Genomic DNA, 17484 nt, shown 5'->3' with positions numbered 1-17484 from the left:
AAGTCACAAAAATGCAATATCACAATTCAGATTTCCATGTCTACTAAAGCTGCTTGAATTTGAGGCCCAAATTAACTCCTAATCTCACCAGATTTATCTACAATATGATATTTGGCTTTCTGATTCTATATACTGTAAGGTAGTGTGACAGACCCAGAACGAAATCTTAGATTGCCTCATTCTGTGATAATTATTCTATTATACCTTTCTGCTTGTAGCTTAATTTGGAATTTTCTATTAAGTGATGGCAGCAATCTCGTATTATTTTTTAAATATAAAACTCATAAATTAAGGGTTATAGAATGTAAAATAAGCAGGTTTAGGCAGCAAGCACAGTTATAAAAACGTTTTGAATTATATGGACCTCATTGATTTGATATTTAATTCCTAGAACATGACAATTAGCTTAAGGTTCTCTCAATATTTTGATATTGTTTAAGGATAAAAACAATATAAATTTCTTAAAAGTTTATGCATATAACTATATATATATATATATATTATATGTATATTTATTGATTGTGTCTAGCCATTCTAGAAGACTTTGAAATACTGACTTGATTTGTTGGCAGTAGAAAATTCCTTATTTAGAATTTCTGAAAGTGTTTTTTTAATAACATTGATTTTTCTGATTCCAAGAAATACTTATTTATTATATTTTACTGATTGGGGTTATACTGTAGGTACATTTTGAAATCCTGTGTTTTTTCTGCTTAATGTTGTAGTATGAGAATTCTCCATTGTTTTAATTACTGTGAGACTATTTTTAGTTTCTGTTTATTAGCATTTGTATTTATATGTATATCACATAGTTTATATACTATTACTTCTGTTATTAAAGATTTAGATTGTTTACAGTTTTTCACTGTTGTTCGTAGAATGGTGACAAAATCCTTGTCAAAAAGTTGTTAAACTTATATTGTTTATATATATTTATTTCATTTAAGGTTTGAATGTGGTTTAGTGTTTAAAAAAATCATTATTTTACTAAGTGTTATGTTGGTCTGGGGTTTCAATTGCTTAATTTGTGACTAGAAACCATTTTTCCTCTTCCAGGGTATAAAACCAGCCAGTTTTGATAAAGTCACTGATCCTGAAGTGAAAGAAATCATCGAAGGATGTATTCGTCAAAACAAATCTGAAAGGTGGGTGCATATATAGTGAAAAGACATAACTAATGGATGAATTTTTCTCTTATCTTGCTTTGGGTCTTTTTCTGACCTTTGAATCATGCTGGGTATGACTTTTGAGTGGAAGCCAAACCACACTGTTTATAGTGAAGTGTATTATTGCCTTTTGTTGCCATTTTAAATTTATATTATGTATTGAATTTTCCTTGACCCGATATTAAGCTTCATCACTTTTAGCCATCAGTTTAACAGTTCGCTCTCAGGTAAACTTTATTCTAACAGTTAATAGATAGTGGAGAGTTTCTGCATTGTCAACTTCACATAAGTACTTAAATGGTTTTTTATGATAGTTTAAGAAAAATTTAAGCATCAACTCACTAGCTATTTTTTTTTTAATTTGTCCATGTGTTCTTGTGTCATGATAATGGTAAAGCTGACAGGGCTATTTTTTTTCAAGAAATAATAATAATTCTAAATTTATTTGTGTCACAATGTATATTTTTCTCACAATTTTAGTTTTAGCTTTTCTCTTTAATTTGAGCTTTGGACAGTTGCTTACTTAAATTGGTAGGTTAGTGTTTTATCTCCAGTTGATTATGATTAAATTAGATAATAGATCTTTTATAGAAATTATTTCCACCAGCATTTCACTGACTCTCTCCCATTTTTATTAGTTATCTAAGTTTACTGTTGCATATCTGAAAATATAAAAAGCCACTAAGATAAAGCCTGTTTAATTATAGCTTTATTATACAACATTCTTGGTGTTTGTACCAGTAGGCTATATCTATATATTTTAATTATGGTAAAATATAAATAACCTAAGATTTACCATTTTAATCATTCTTAAATGTACAATTCAGTGGCATTATGCACATTCACATTGTTGTACAATCATCACCACTATTTCCAGAACTTTATCATCAACCCAAACAGAAACTCTGTGCCCATTAAATAGTAACTCCCCATTCCCTTTCCCCTCACTCCCTGCCAATCTCTATTCTACTTTGTCTCTACCTCTTTTGTAGGTACCTCCTATAAGTGGAATCATAATATTTGTCCTTTTGGGTCATATAATATAATATTTGTCTTTTTGTGCTCTCATACGCACACCATTTTGTTTATCCATTCATCTGTTGATAGATACTTGGGTTATTTCTACCTTTTTGCTATTGTGAATAATGCAGCATGAACATTGGTGAATAAGTATCTTCTTAAATCTCTGCTTTCAGTTCTTTTTGGTATATACCTAAGAGTAGAATTACTAAATCATATGGTAATAATATGTTTAATTTTTGTGAAGAAGCACCAAATTTTTTTCCACAGTAGCTGCATCATTTTGCATTCCTTCCAGCAATGTATGATGGTTCCAGTTTCTTAACATCCGCACCAACTGTTTTTTGGTAATATCCATCTTAATGGGTGTAAAGTGCTATCTCATTTTGGTTTTGATTTCCATTTCCTTAAGGACTAATAATGTTGAGTATCCTTTCATGTGCTTATCAGTATTTGTATGTTTTCTTTGGAGAATTATCTATTGAAGTCCTTTTCCTTTAGAAAAAAATTGAGTTGTTTTATTGTTGGTTTTGAATTGTAGGAGTTTAGGCATGCTTTTTTTAAAAGCTATGCTAAAACTACCATTGAAGTAGCTGTTTTAGTTTGGTTTCTGTTTGTTTTTTATACAGCATTTTAATAATGATCTATTACCAAATAACACTGGAATATTCAAAAAAGGTTCATGGCACATTAGTGTTTTGGAAAGAGCCTAGGCTTCCATAGCAGAAGATTCAAATCTGGAGTCACACTTAGCCAGTGTGATCTTGAGCAAGTTACTTAGGTGTTCCTCAAAATAGGTATTATTTTGATGATTAAAAAGATAATGAGTATAAAATACCTAACAGAATAATAAATATTTAATGAATGATACTATCTGCTGTTATTGCAGTGATTATTCCATAGTAAAAATATCTAGGCAAAACTTTCATTGAGAACCAGAATACTTAACTTAATTGTACCTTCTTAAACACATCTCACGGCCTTAAGACTAATTAGTCTGAGCAAGCATATTCTTTTCATAAAAACTGTCTTAGTTAAATGTTTATCTCTTGATCACTAAAGTGTAGAAGGTTGAAAATCCTCAACTTACAGGATACCGTGCTGTCAACATGCTTTCAGTTCAGTCTCAGTTCAGTCACTCAGTTGTGTCTGACTCTTTGCAACCCCATGGACTATAGCATGCCAGGCTTCCCTGTCCATCACCAACTCCTGGAGCTTGCTCAAACTCATATCCATCAAGTCAGTGATGCCTTCCAACCATCTCATCCTGTATCGTCCCTTCTCCTCCTGCCTTCAATGTTTCCCAGCATCTGGGTCTTTTCCAGTGTGTCAGTTCTTCACGTTAGGTGGCCAAAGTACTGAAGCTTCAGCTTCAGCATCAGTCCTTGCAATGAATATTCAGGACTGATTTCCTTTAGGATTGACTGGTTTGATCTCCTAGCAGTCCAAGGCACTCTCAAGAGTCTTCTCCAACACCACAGTTCAAAAGCATCAATTCTTTGGTGCTCAGCTTTCTTTATGGTCCAACTCTCACATCCATACATGACTACTTGAAAAACCATAGCTTTGACTAGATGGACCTTTGTCAGCAAAGTAATGTCTCTACTTTTTAATATGCTGTCTAGGTTTGTCATAGCTTCTATTTTAAATAGTACAGGAGGGGCTTTCTACATAGACATTATGGAATATATCAGTTTTAGCTCTCACTGGCCTGTAATATAGATATTATTTCTCTATTTTAGAAGTTGGTCAAAGAAAGGGAAATTACCTTTCCAAGCATATAAAAAAAAAATTTGAACCTCTGTCTTTTTTTTCTTCTCTTAACCTAATATTAACCTAATATTAGATTAATCCCTAACATTAGGCTGGAGTTGTATCCATTATGTGTATTCTTTGGCATAGGACACTGGCCTTAAATACTTCAAGAAAACTGTATGACTTTGCTGAACTAAATTAGCTTCACCCATGGCATTCTCTAAAGAGTGAATGCAGTACACTGACTAGATTACTGTTAATTGAGTTAATGAGTTCGGTTTATAAATTTTGTTAAAAAAAAGTTTGAATTGCTAATTTACTTTAGAGTTTATATATCTGGAAGAGTTTTTAGTTTCCTTGCTGACAATCCATTGTTAGAGTTTTAGTGACTTAAGCCAGTGATTTAGGGAAGATACTGAATCCATCTAACATACTGCAGCACTTTTCAAATTATCTCTAGGCATACGTTTAGATATGTTAAACTTCAGTATCTGGATATGTTACTGTTAATGGTCCTTAATTAAGATCACTACAAATGCATGTTAATCGAGGTTTGTTTGCATCCTTGATAATAATAAGTGGATATAAGATTTTCTTCTTATAATAAGACAATGGTTTAGTTAATAGAAAATTTTAAATAAACTTGTTGCTTTGACAGATTTTTTTACTGATTAAGTGTTCTATGTCTTGTTTGTGATTGGAAGAATTGATAACAGGTTTGTATATTGTTTATTAGGTTGTCTATAAGGGACCTACTAAACCACGCATTTTTTGCGGAGGATACTGGACTAAGAGTGGAGTTGGCAGAGGAAGATGATTGCTCAAATTCATCCCTGGCTTTAAGACTCTGGGTTGAAGACCCTAAAAAATTGAAAGGCAAACATAAAGATAATGAAGCTATTGAATTTAGTTTCAATTTAGAAACAGATACACCTGAGGAAGTAGCATATGAAATGGTAAGTGAATCCTATCCCCAGCCTCCCCTCCCGTTATAGTATCAGAGTTGCAGCCTTTCTCTTTCTGATTGCTTTCTTTTCTCTCATTTTCTTTATTTAAATTGAAATTTTATTATGAAATATATCTATGCAGCTGAGTATATTAAATTTGTATGTACAGTATAAAGAATAGTAAAACTCTACTTTTGTTAAGAAATGGAACACTACTGGTGCCTTAGAAGTTATCTGTGTGTCCCTCCTACTTGCATTCCCCTCCCTCATCACTATAGATAATATCTACCCTGACTTTTTAAAGAAATAATTAATTTACTTTAATTGGAGGCTAATTACTTTACAATATTGTGGTGGTTTTCTCCATACATCGACATGAATCAGCCATGGATCTACCCTGACTTTTGTGTTACTCTTTGCTTTTCATTATAGTGTACCTAAATAATATATATTATTTTGTTTTGAAAACTAGAGTGCCCAGCACACACCTAGCTGGTTACTGAAGTTACTGTTAGGTGAAGATACCCAGGAGAGGTAAGCTGAACAGAGTCTCTTGGTCATAGTCTGGCTCAAACTTCCCTATGAATTTATGAGAGCTGAGTCTGGGAAGGTCAGACTTGTTAACCTCTACTTTCAGGCATCTGGGTGGGCCAATAATCAGGGAACCTCTGATGTAAATAGTTGTGCATCTTTTTTCTTGAATTGGCCAGATTCTCCAGAGAATTATCTTTCAGTATCCTGCCTGGAGGTTAAGGATGTGGTTATTGGTGCATTTTGGTAGCCAAGTGGGGAAGAGTGCTGGCAGTTTCTGTGTATGGCATTCAGCATGCATATGGTCATATAATCTTCTTATTTTTCACATGATAGCTATACCTTCAACTGTGCCTGGTGTTCCCTAGTCCAGAGATCCTCTTTTACCCTTTCCAGAGAACAAAATTTTAGACTTTTTGAGTAGGGGAGAAGCAATCACCCAAAGATGTGGAAAGGAGGGTGGGAGATCAGAACCTAATACCTAACTACTTCTGAAAACCCTTTCACTTAATCTTCCTTATTTTAGTCATCTCTTGACTTTATCCACTTCTGTAAGTACCTGGTATGGCTAGTTCCTATGTATTATGAGTTTTATTCAGTATAAATGAGAATGATTCTCAGCTTTCCCTGACTCACCTTTACCAGTTATTATCTGTTTTCGACATCCCCAAATGTCCAAAATGTTTGTTGTTGCAGTTGACTTTATTCTGTCTATCCTTGTGAGTTTATGACTTAAAAATCCATTTACTCTGGATTTTTTTTTTGAACTTTGTGAAAGAGTGAAATTAAATATATGGATTCCATCTAACATTTTAATCATTTTTCAACTATGATGAAATTTCCCCAAATCTGTAGAACCTTGAGACATACTTTAAAATACAGACTGTAGAACTGAGAATAATATGCCTGACATCTCTTCAGGTCATTATCTGTGCTACTCAGCCCTATTCCTTTTAGACAACAAGCCCTTAATGTCTCTCATGTAACTCTACTAACACCTAGTAAGATATAGCACTTTGCTATGAGCATACATCAACTGCCTAGAGTGCTGATTGCTGGACTTCATCTACCTCTCCCTCAGTAGTCTTCAAGTTCCTTGTTTTATTTAATCCAGGTCAGACTTTCCCTTCTTCTGTGATTCTTTCTCTACTTCCACTAGAAAGGCTTCTGTTCCTTTAGGGCTTATTTTGAAGCAGCTTATTTCTACCTCTTATTTCATTTTAAATTTTTATACATTTCTTACCACCAGCTTGTGTGTACTTATAGGAAAAAGGACCAGCTTAGGCACTTATGTTTCTGGAGCCTAGTAATTTTTTTCCTATTCCAGGCTCTGGCATTTGTACATGTCTGATTAAGAAAGAACATTCAGTTCAGTTCAGTCACTCAGTCATGTCCGACTCTTTGTGACCCCATGAACCACAGCATTCCAGGCCTCCCTGTCCATCACCAACTCCCGGTGTCCACCCAAACCCACGTCCATTGTGTCAGTGATGCCATCCAACCATCTCATCCTCTGTGATGCCCTTCTCCTCCGGTCCTCAATCTTTCCCAGCACCAGGGTCTTTTCAAATACGTCAGCTCTTCGCATCAGGTGGCCAAAGTATTGGAGTTTCAGCTTCAACATCAGTCCCTCCAGTGAACACCCAGGACTGATCTTTAGGATGGACTGATTGGATCTCCTTGCAGTCCAAGGGACTCTCAAGAGTCTTCTCCAACACCACAGTTCAAAAGGATCAACTCTTCTGCACTCAGCTTCCTTTATAGTCCAACTCTCATATCCATACACGACTACTGAAAAAACCGTAGCCTTGACTAGACGGACCTTTGTTGGCAAAGTAGTATCTCTGCTTTTTAATATGATATCTAGGTTGGTCATAACTTTTCTTCCAAGGAGCAAGCGTCTTTTAATTTCGTGGCTGCAATCACCATCCACAGTGATTTTGGAGCCCAGAAAAATAAAGTCTGACACTGTTTCCACTGTTTCCCCATCTATTTGCCATGAAGTGATGGGACCGGATGCCATGATCTTAGTTTTCTGAATGTTGAGCTTTAAGCCAACTTTTTTACTCTCCTCTTTCACTTTTATCAACAGGCTCTTTAGTTCTTCTTCACTTTCTGCCATAAGGGTGGTATCATCTGCATATCTGAGGTTATTGATATTTCTCCTGGTTGTGCTTCTTCCAGCCCAGCGTTTCTCATGATGTACTCTGCAAATAAGTTAAATAAGCAGGGTGATAATATACAGCCTTGACGTACTCCTTTTCCTATTTGGAACCAGTCTGTTGTTCCATGTCCAGTTCTAACTGTTGCTTCCTGACCTGTGTATAGGTGACTCTAGAGGCAGGTCAAATGGTCTGGTATTGCTATCTCTTTCAGAATTTTCCACAGTTTATTGTGATCCACACAGTGAAAGGCTTTGGCATAGTCAATAAAGCAGAAATCGATGTTTTTCTGGAACTCTCTTGATTTTTCAATGATCCAGCAGATGTTGGCAGTTTGATCTCTGGTTCCTCTGCCTTTTCTAAAACCAGCTTGAACATCTGGAATTTCATGGTTCATGTATTGCTGAAGCCTGGCTTGGAGAATTTTGAGCATTACTTTACTAGCGTGTGAGATGAGTGCAATTGTGTGGCAGTTTGAGCATTCTTTGGCATTACCTTTCCTTGGGATTGGAATTAAAACTGAATTTTTCCATTCAGATGTAACCTAAATCAAATCCCTTATGACTATACAGAGGAAGTGAGAAATAGATTTAAGGGACTAGATCTGATAGAGCGCCTGATGAACTATGGACGGAGGCTCGTGACATTGTACAGGAGACAGGAATCAAGATCATCCCCAAGAAAAAGAAATGCAAAAAAGCAAAATGGCTGTCCGAGGAGGCCTTACAAATAGCTGTGAAAAGAAGAGAAGTGAAAAGCAAAGGAGAAAAGGAAAGATATACCCATTTGAATGCAGAGTTCCAAAGAATAGCAAGGAGAGATAAGAAAGCCTTCCTCAGTGATCAATGCAAAGAAATAGAGGAAAACAATAGAATGGGAAAGACTAGAGATCTCTTCAAGAAAATTAGAGATACCAGGGGAACATTTCATGCAAAGATGGGCTCGATAAAGGATAAAAATGGTATAGACCTAACAGAAGCAGAAGATATTAAGAAGAGGTGGCAACAATACACAGAAGAACTGTACAAAAAAGATATTCATGACCCAGATAATCACAAAGGTGTGATCACACACACTCACCTAGAGCTGGACATCCTGGAATGTGAAATCAGGTGGGCCTTAGGAAGCATCACTACGAACAAAGCTAGTGGAGGTGATGGAATTCCAGTTGAGTTATTTCAAACCCTAAAAGACGATGCTGTGAAAGTGCTGTACTCAATATGCCATCACATTTGGAAAACTCAGCAGTGGCCACAGGACTGGAAAAGGTCAGTTTTCATTCCAATCCCAAAGAAAGAAAGAACATGAAACAAATTAACTATTTTTAATAGCATTTGGAATTTGGGGTAGGAAAATAACTCTGCTAGTAAAAAATAAAAGTAAAAATCTTAAATGTTAAAGATGTGACTTTGAAGAAAATTGAAATTGTATCAAGCATCTTCTCTGACCACAACGCTATGAGACTAGATATCAATTGCAAGGAAAAAGCTGTAAGAAACAGAAACACGTGGAGATTAAACAACACGTTTCTAAATTACCAGTAGGTTACTGAAGAAATCAATAGGGAAATTATAAAATTTCTAGAAACAAATTACAGTGAAAACATGACAACTCAAAACCTATGGGATGTAGCAAAAGCAGTTCTAAGAGGGAAGTTTATAGCTACCTCAAGAAATAAGAAAAACATCTAATAGACAACATAACTTTACACCTAAAACAACTGGAAAAAGAAGAAAAAAAACCCAAAATTAGTAGAAGGAAAGAAATCTTAAATTCCCGAGCATAAATAAATGAAAAAGAAATGAAAAAAACAATAGTAAAGATTAATAAAACTAAAAGCTGGTTCTTTGAGAAGATAAAATCGACAAACCCTTAGCCAGACTCATCAAAAAAAAAAGAAGAATCAAATCAACAAAATTAGAAATGAAAAAAGAAAGGTTACAACAGACAATGCAGAAATACAAAGGATTATAAGACACTATTATGAATAACTATATGGCAATAAAATAGATAACCTAGAAGAATGGACAGATTCTTAGAAAAGGTCAGTCTTCCAAGACTGAACCAGGAAGAAATAGAAATGATGAACAACCCAATTACATGCACTGAAATTGAAGCTGTGATCAAAAATCTCCCAAAACACAAAATCCTGGTACCAGATGGCTTCACAGGAGAATTCTGTCAAACATTTAGAGAAGAGCTAATGCCTATTCTTCTAAAGCTGTTTCAAAAAATTGCTGAGGAAGGAACACTTCCAAATTCATTCTACAAGGCCACCATCAGCCTGACACCCAAACCACACAAAGACAAGACAAAAAAAGAAAACTACAGGCCAATATCACTAATGAACATAGATGCAAAAATCCTCAACAGAATTTTAGCAAACAGAATTCAGCAACACATCAAAAACCTCATACACCATGATCAAGTTGGGTTTATTCCAGTAATGCAAGGATTCTTCAATATATGGAAATCAATCAATGTGATACACCATATTAACAGATTGAAAGATAAAAACCATATGGTCATCTCATAAACTCAAAATGGATTAAAGATCTAAACGTAAGACCAAAAACTATAAAACTCCTAGAGGAGAACATAGGCAAAACACTCTCCGACATACATCACAGCAGGATCCTCTATGACCCACCTCCCAGAATATTGGAAATAAAAGCAAAAATAAACAAATGGGACCTAATTAACCTTAAAAGCTTCTGCACATCAAAGGAAACTATTAGCAAGGTGAAAAGACAGCCTTCAGAATGGGAGAAAATAATAGCAAATGAAGCAACCGACAAACAACTAATCTCAAAAATATACAAGCAGCTCCTACAGCTCAACTCCAGAAAAATAAATGACCCAATCCAAAAATGGGCCAAAGAACTAAATAGACATTTCTCCAAAGAAGACATACAGATGGCTAACAAACACATGAAAAGAAGCTCAACATCACTCATTATCAGAGAAATGCAAATCAAAACCACTATGAGGTACCATTTCACACCAGTCAGAATGGCTGCGATCCAAAAGTCTACAAATAATAAATGCTGGAGAGGGTGTGGAGAAAAGGGAACCCTCTTACACTGTTGGTGGGAATGCAAACTAGTACAGCCACTATGGAGAACAGTGTGGAGATTCCTTAAAAATTGGAAATAGAACTGCCTTATGATCCAGCAATCCCACTGCTAAGCATACACACTGAGGAAACCAGAAGGGAAAGAGACACGTGTACCCCAATGTTCATCGCAGCACTGTTTATAATAGCCAGGACATGGAAGCAACCTAGATGTCCATCAGCAGATGAATGGATAAGAAAGCAGTGGTACATATACACAATGGAGTATTACTCAGCCATTAAAAAGAATACATTTGAATCAGTTCTAATGAGGTGGATGAAACTGGAGCCTATTATACAGAGTGAAGTAAGCCAGAAGGAAAAACACCAATACAGTATACTAACGCATATATATGGAATTTAGAAAGATGGTAACAATAACCCTGTGTACGAGACAGCAAAAGAGACACTGATGTATAGAACAGTCTTATGGACTCTGTGGGAGAGGGAGAGGGTGGGAAGATTTGGGAGAATGGCATTGATAGATGTAAAATATCATGTAGGAAACGAGTTGCCAGTCCAGGTTCGATGCACGATACTGGATGCTTGGGGCTAGTGCACTGGGACGGCCCAGAGGGATGGTATGGGGAGGGAGGAGGGAGGGGGGTTCAGGATGGGGAACACATGTATAACTGTGGTGGATTCATTTTGATATTTGGCAAAACTAATACAATTATGTAAAGTTCAAAAATAAAATAAAATTAAAAAAAAACCCATATGATCATCTCAGTAGATGCAGAAATAGCCTTTGACAAAATTCAGCACCCATTTACGATTAAAACTCTTTAACAAATGGGCATAGAAGGAACCTACTTCAACATAGTAAAGGCTATATATGATAAACCTAGAGCAAACATTATTCTCAATGGGGAAAAACCGAAAGCATTCCCCCTAAGATCAGGAACAAGACAAGGGTGTCCACTTTCCCCACTATTATTCAACATAGTTCTGGAAGTCCTAGCTTCAGCAATCAGAGAAGAAAAAGAAATGGTTCCAGATTGGAAAAGAAGTAAAGCTCTCACTGTTTGCAGATGACAGGATATTGTACATAGAAAACCCTAAAGATAGTATCAGAAAATTACTAGAACTAATCAGTGAATTTAGCAAATTTGCAGGATACAAAGTCAATACACAGAAATCACTTGCATTTCTGTATACTAACAATTAAAATAAAATGTCAGACTTTATTTTGGGGGGCTCCGAAATTACTGCAGATGGTGATTGCAGCCATGAAATTAAAAGATGCTTACTCCTTGGAAGGAAAGTTATGACCAACCTAGATAGCATATTAAAAGCAGAGATATTACTTTGCCAACAAAGGTCCGTCTAGTCAAGGCCATGGTTTTTCCAGTGGTCATGTATGGATGTGAGAGTTGGACTGTGAAGAAAGCTGAGCGCTGAAGAATTGATGCTTTTGAACTGTGGTGTTGGAGAAGACTCTTGAGAGTCCCTTGGACTGCAAGGAGGTCCAAGCAGTCCATCCTACAGGAGATCAGTCCTGGGTGTTCATTGGAAGGACTGATGCTAAAGCTGAAACTCTAATACTTTGGCCACCTCATATGAAGAGTTGACTTATTGGAAAAGACTCTGATGCTGGGAGGGATTGGGGGCAGGAGGAGAAGGGGACGACAGAGGATGAGATGGCTGGATGGCATCACCAACTCGATGGACATGAGTTTGAGTGAACTCCGAAAGATGGTGATGGACAGGGAAGCCTGGCGTGCTGCAATTCATGGGGTTGCAAAGAGTAGGACATAACTGAGCCACTGAACTGAACAATGAAAAATAAGAAAGATCAATTAAGAAATCAATCCCATTGACCATTGCAACAAAGAGAATTAAATATCTGGGAATAAACTTACCTAAGGAGACAGAAGAACTGTACACAGAGCATATTGAAAAGCAGAGACATTACTTTGCCAACAAAGGTCCGTCTAGTCAAGGCTATGGTTTTTCCAGTGGTCATGTATGGATGTGAGACTTGGACTGTGAAGAAAGCTGAGTGCCGAAGAATTGATGCTTTTGAACTGTGGTGTTGGAGAAGGGTCTTGAGAGTCCCTTGGACTGCAAGGAGATCCAACCAGTCCATTCTGAAGGAGATCAGCCCTGGGATTTCTTTGGAAGGAATGATGCTAAAGCTGAAACTCCAGTACTTTGGCCACCTCATGCGAAGAGTTGACTCATTGGAAAAGACTCTGATGCTGGGAGGGATTGGGGGTAGGATGAGAAGGGGATGACAGAGGATAAGATGGCTGGATGGCATCACTGACTCGATGGACATGAGTCTGAGTGGACTCCGGGAGATGGTGACGGACAGGGAGGCCTGGCGTGCTGCGATTCATGGAGTCGCAAAGAGTCAGACACGACTGAGCAACTGAACTGAACTCAACTGAATGAAAGAAATCAAAGATGACATAAACGTATGGAGAGATATTCCATGTTCCTGGGTAGGAAGAATCAATGTTTTGAAAATGACTATACTACCAAACACAATCTACAGATTCAATGCAATCCCTATCAAATTACTAACAGCATTTTTCACAGAACTAGAACAAAAAACTTCACAATTCATATGGAAACACAAAAGACCCTGAATAGCCAAAGCAGTTTTGAGAAAGAAGAATGGAGCTGGAGAAATCAAGCTTCCTGACTTCAGTTTATACTACAAAGCTACAGTCATCAAGACAGTATGGTGCTGGCACAAAAACAGAAATACAGACCAATGGAACAAGACAGAGAGCCCAGAAATAAACCCATGTACCTGTGGGTACCTTATTTTTGACAGAGGAGGCAAGAATATACAGTGGGGCAAAGACAGCCTCTTCAATAAATAGTGCTGGGAAAACTGGACAGCTACTTGTAAAAGAATGTAATTAGAACACTTCCTAACACCATACACAAAGATAAATTCAAAGTGGGTTAAAGACCTAAATATAAGACCAGAAACTATAAAACTCTTATAGGAAAGCATAGGCAGAAGACTCAATGACATAAATCAAAGCAAGATCCTCTGTGACCTACCTCCTAGAGTAATGGAAGTAAAAACAAAAGTAAACCAGTAGGACCTGATTAAACTTAAAAGCTTTTGCACAGCAAAGGAAACTATAAGCAAGGTGAAGAGACAACCCTCAGAATGGGAGAAAATAATAGCAAATAAAACAGTTGACAAAGGATTAATTTCCAAAATATACAAGCAGCTCATACAACTCAATACCAGAAAAACAAACAACCCAATCAAAAAGTTGAAACTCCAGTACTTTGGCCACCTGATGCAAAGAGCTGACTCATGTGAAAGGACCCTGATGCTGGGAAAGATTGAGGGCAGGAGGAGAAGGGGATGACAAAGGATGAGATGGTTGGATGCCATCACCACCTCAGTGGACATGGGATTGGGTGGACTCTGGCAGTTGGTGATGAACAGGGAGGCATGACGTGCTGTGGTTCATGGGGTCGCAAAGAGTCAGACACGATTGAGTAACTGAACTGAACTCAATCAAAAAGTGGGAAAAAAGACCTAAGCGGACATTTTTCCAGAGAAGACATATAGATGGCTAACAAACAGATGAAAAGATGCTCAACATCACTCATTATTAGAGAGATGCAAATCAAAACTACAATGAGATACCACCTCACACCGGTCAGAATGACCCTCATCAAAAAGTCTACAAACAATAAATGCTGGAAAGGGTGTAGAGTTAAGTGAACACTCTTACACTGTTAGTGGGAATGTAAATTGATATAGCTACTATGGAAGACAGTATGGAGATTCCTTTAAAAACTAGGAATAAAACCACCATATGACCCAGCAATCCCACTCCTAGGCATATACCCTGAGGAAACCAACATTAAAAGAGAGACATATATCCCATTGTTCATTGCAGCACTATTTACAGTAGCTAGAACATGGAAGCAACCTAGATGTCCATTGACAGATGAATGGATAAAGAAGTTGTGGTATATATACACAATGGTATATTACTCAGCCATAATAAAGAACACATTTGAGTCAGTTCTAATGAGGTGGATGAACCTAGAACCTATTATAGAGAGTGAAGTGGGTCAGAAAGAGAAAGATAAATACTGTATTCTAACACATATATACAGAATCTAGAAAAATGGTACTGAAGAATTTATTTACAGGGCAACAGTCGAGAAACAGACATAGAGAATAGACTTATGGACATGGGGAGAGGCGAGGAGAGGGTGAGATGTATGGAAGCAGTAACATGGAAACTTACATTACCATATGTAAAATAGATAGCCAACGGGAATTTGCTGTATGGCTCAGGAAACTCAAACAGGGGCTATGTGTCCAACCTAGAGGGGTGGGGTGGGGAGGGAGATGGGAGGGAGGTTCAAAAGGGAGGGGATATATGTATACCTATGTCTAGTTAAGGCTATGGTTTTTCCTGTGGTCATGTATGGATGTGAAAGTTGAACTGTGAAGAAGGCTGAGCACCAAAGAATTGATGCTTTTGAACTGTGGTGTTAGAGAAGACTCTTGAGAGTCCCTTGGACTGCAAGGAGATCCAACCAGTCCATTCTGAAGGAGATCAGCCCTGGGATTTCTTTGGAAGGAATGATGCTAAAGCTGAAACTCCAGTACTTTGGCCACCTCATGCGAAGAGTTGACTCACTGGAAAAGACTCTGATGCTGGGAGGGATTGGGGGCAGGAGGAGAAGGGGATGGCAGAGGATGAGATGGCTGGATGGCATCACTGACTCGATGGACCTGAGTCTGAGTGAACTCCGGGAGTCGGTGATGGACAGGGAGGCCTGGCGTGCTGCGATTCATGGGGTCGCAAAGAGTTGGACACGACTTAGTGACTGAACTGAATTGAACTGAACTGATGGCTGATTCATGTTGAGGTTTGACAGAAAACAGCAAAATTCTGTAAAGCAATTATCCTTCAATAAAAAATTAATTAATTAATTGAAAAAAGAGATGTTATTTGCTTTTTATGTTTTGTTTGTAGGTCAAGTCAGGATTCTTCCATGAAAGTGATTCCAAAGCTGTTGCTAAGTCCATTAGAGACCGAGTGACCCTGATAAAGAAGACAAGGGAGAAGAAGCCAGCTGGCTGTTTGGAAGAACGCAGGGATTCCCAGTGCAAGTCTGTAGGGAATATACTCCCTCAGCCCCAAAATACATCTTTGCTCCCTCCTCCTGTTCAGCACACTGGGGCGGAATGTGAAGAAACTGAAGTTGATCAACATGTGCGACAACAGCTTCTACAAAGAAAACCACAATATCATTGCTCCTCTGTTACAGGTAACACAGTTATAATGTATAAAAGGAAACATGTAATTGTACTCCATTATCTTTAAATAGTACTTTTGTATGTTTCAAAGCATTTTGTTATCTATCCTTTCATTAATCCTTTTCCAAAATCTGTAACTAGACAAGCCAGCTAGTTTCCTTACTTTAAAATTAAGAAACTGTTCTGTTAAGTGACTTGTCCAAGGTACTAGTTGAATCAGGATTATAATCTTTTTACCATTTTTAAGAGTCTAACATGAATCTTTTAGTAAAGGAAATATGGATCTAAAGATAGAACTTATTTTTCAAGAGAAAATTTTCTGGACTTTAAGACCTTTTGTATTTTAGACTCAAGTATAAAATTAACAGTTTCTCTAATTTTTCTGGCTGTAATGCGCTCTCTTCTCTAGAAGGACAGAGTGTTTTCATAGTGATAACCCATTGTTCTATAAAGGCAAGGCAGCATTATTTTGTGGCCAGGTTGTATGAAAATGAGAATATTAACTGAAATCCTAATGGCACACATAGATTAGTTAGGATATGCATGAAATGGCCAGCAAATGGAGTTAACTTTTATGTAATTCTTTGTAGTTTTGCTTTACTAATAAAATTTTAGTTATACCATAATATCAGCATGGAAAGTTTACATGATGGTTTTTGATTAATTCTGCAGTGTACATATCTTATTTGAAGTTGTTTCAGGTTGTCAGAGTAAAAAAGAAAAAAAAGAGTGCTTACCATTTCCTATTCCGTCTGGACCTTGTGTTTTGAGTCTTTCTCTTCTATCTTATTTTCTTTGTCGTAGGTGACAATTTGTCTGAGGCAGGAGCGGGATCAGCTATACACTCAGATACTTCAAATCAGCCCAGTGTAGCCTACTCCTCAGACCAGATGATGGGCTCTCAAATGGTTTCTAATATGCCGCAGACCGAAATAAATATTCTGGAGAAAATTTATCCATCCCAGCAACTAGTGGGACATTACCAGCAGATTTCAGGGGTGAGATGAACTGTTATATATATATATATTTTTTTAATATAAATTTATTTATTTTAATTTTGAGGCTAATTACTTTACAATATTGTATTGGTTTTTTAAAAATATATCATCAGTATATTTACTGTAAATGGGAGAATTTATCTTTTATCTTTTTGTTCTTATTTAACAGTTGCAGAAGCAGCCAAAGCTGACTCAGCCCCAAATTTTGCCTTTGGTTCAAGGTCGGTCCACTATTTTGCCTGTACACGTCTTTGGACCTCCAATTGTCTCACAACCCCAGGTTTCACCTTTAACTGTCCCAAAGGCCTCACAGATAAAGGTAAGATACATTTTAGAGGCTCTGTATTCAGTTAAACATATTTAACACTGCCTAGGGCTTCCCTGGTACCTTGGGCTTCCCTGGTAGCTCAGCTGGTAAAGAATCCACCTGCAATGCAGGAGACCCCAGTTCGATTCCTGGGTCAGGAAGATCCCCTGGAGAAGGGATAGGCTACCCACTCCAGTATTCTTGGGCTTCTCTGGTGGCTCAG

At 37.2% G+C, this 17484-nt stretch overlaps 1 protein-coding gene across 4 annotated transcripts in view; it reads left to right on the top strand.

Annotated features, from left to right (window-relative positions):
* The window catches only part of WNK3 (WNK lysine deficient protein kinase 3), a 190972-nt gene that overhangs the window by 62976 nt on the left and 110512 nt on the right, over positions 1-17484 (top strand). For all 4 annotated transcript variants that reach the window (XM_024987725.2, XM_024987726.2, XM_059883267.1 and 1 more), the window contains 5 exons: positions 1057-1145; positions 4678-4897; positions 15673-15967; positions 16761-16954; positions 17124-17273. In XM_024987725.2, coding sequence (XP_024843493.1) covers positions 1057-1145; positions 4678-4897; positions 15673-15967; positions 16761-16954; positions 17124-17273 — 948 coding nt within the window. The remainder of the gene's footprint in view (positions 1-1056; positions 1146-4677; positions 4898-15672; positions 15968-16760; positions 16955-17123; positions 17274-17484) is intronic.

This window comes from Bos taurus, chromosome X (assembly GCF_002263795.3).
Source record: "Bos taurus isolate L1 Dominette 01449 registration number 42190680 breed Hereford chromosome X, ARS-UCD2.0, whole genome shotgun sequence".
Taxonomy (NCBI): domain Eukaryota; kingdom Metazoa; phylum Chordata; class Mammalia; order Artiodactyla; family Bovidae; genus Bos; species Bos taurus.
The sequence above is the reverse complement of the archived record's forward strand: the minus strand, read 5'-3'. Positions and strand labels throughout refer to the sequence as shown.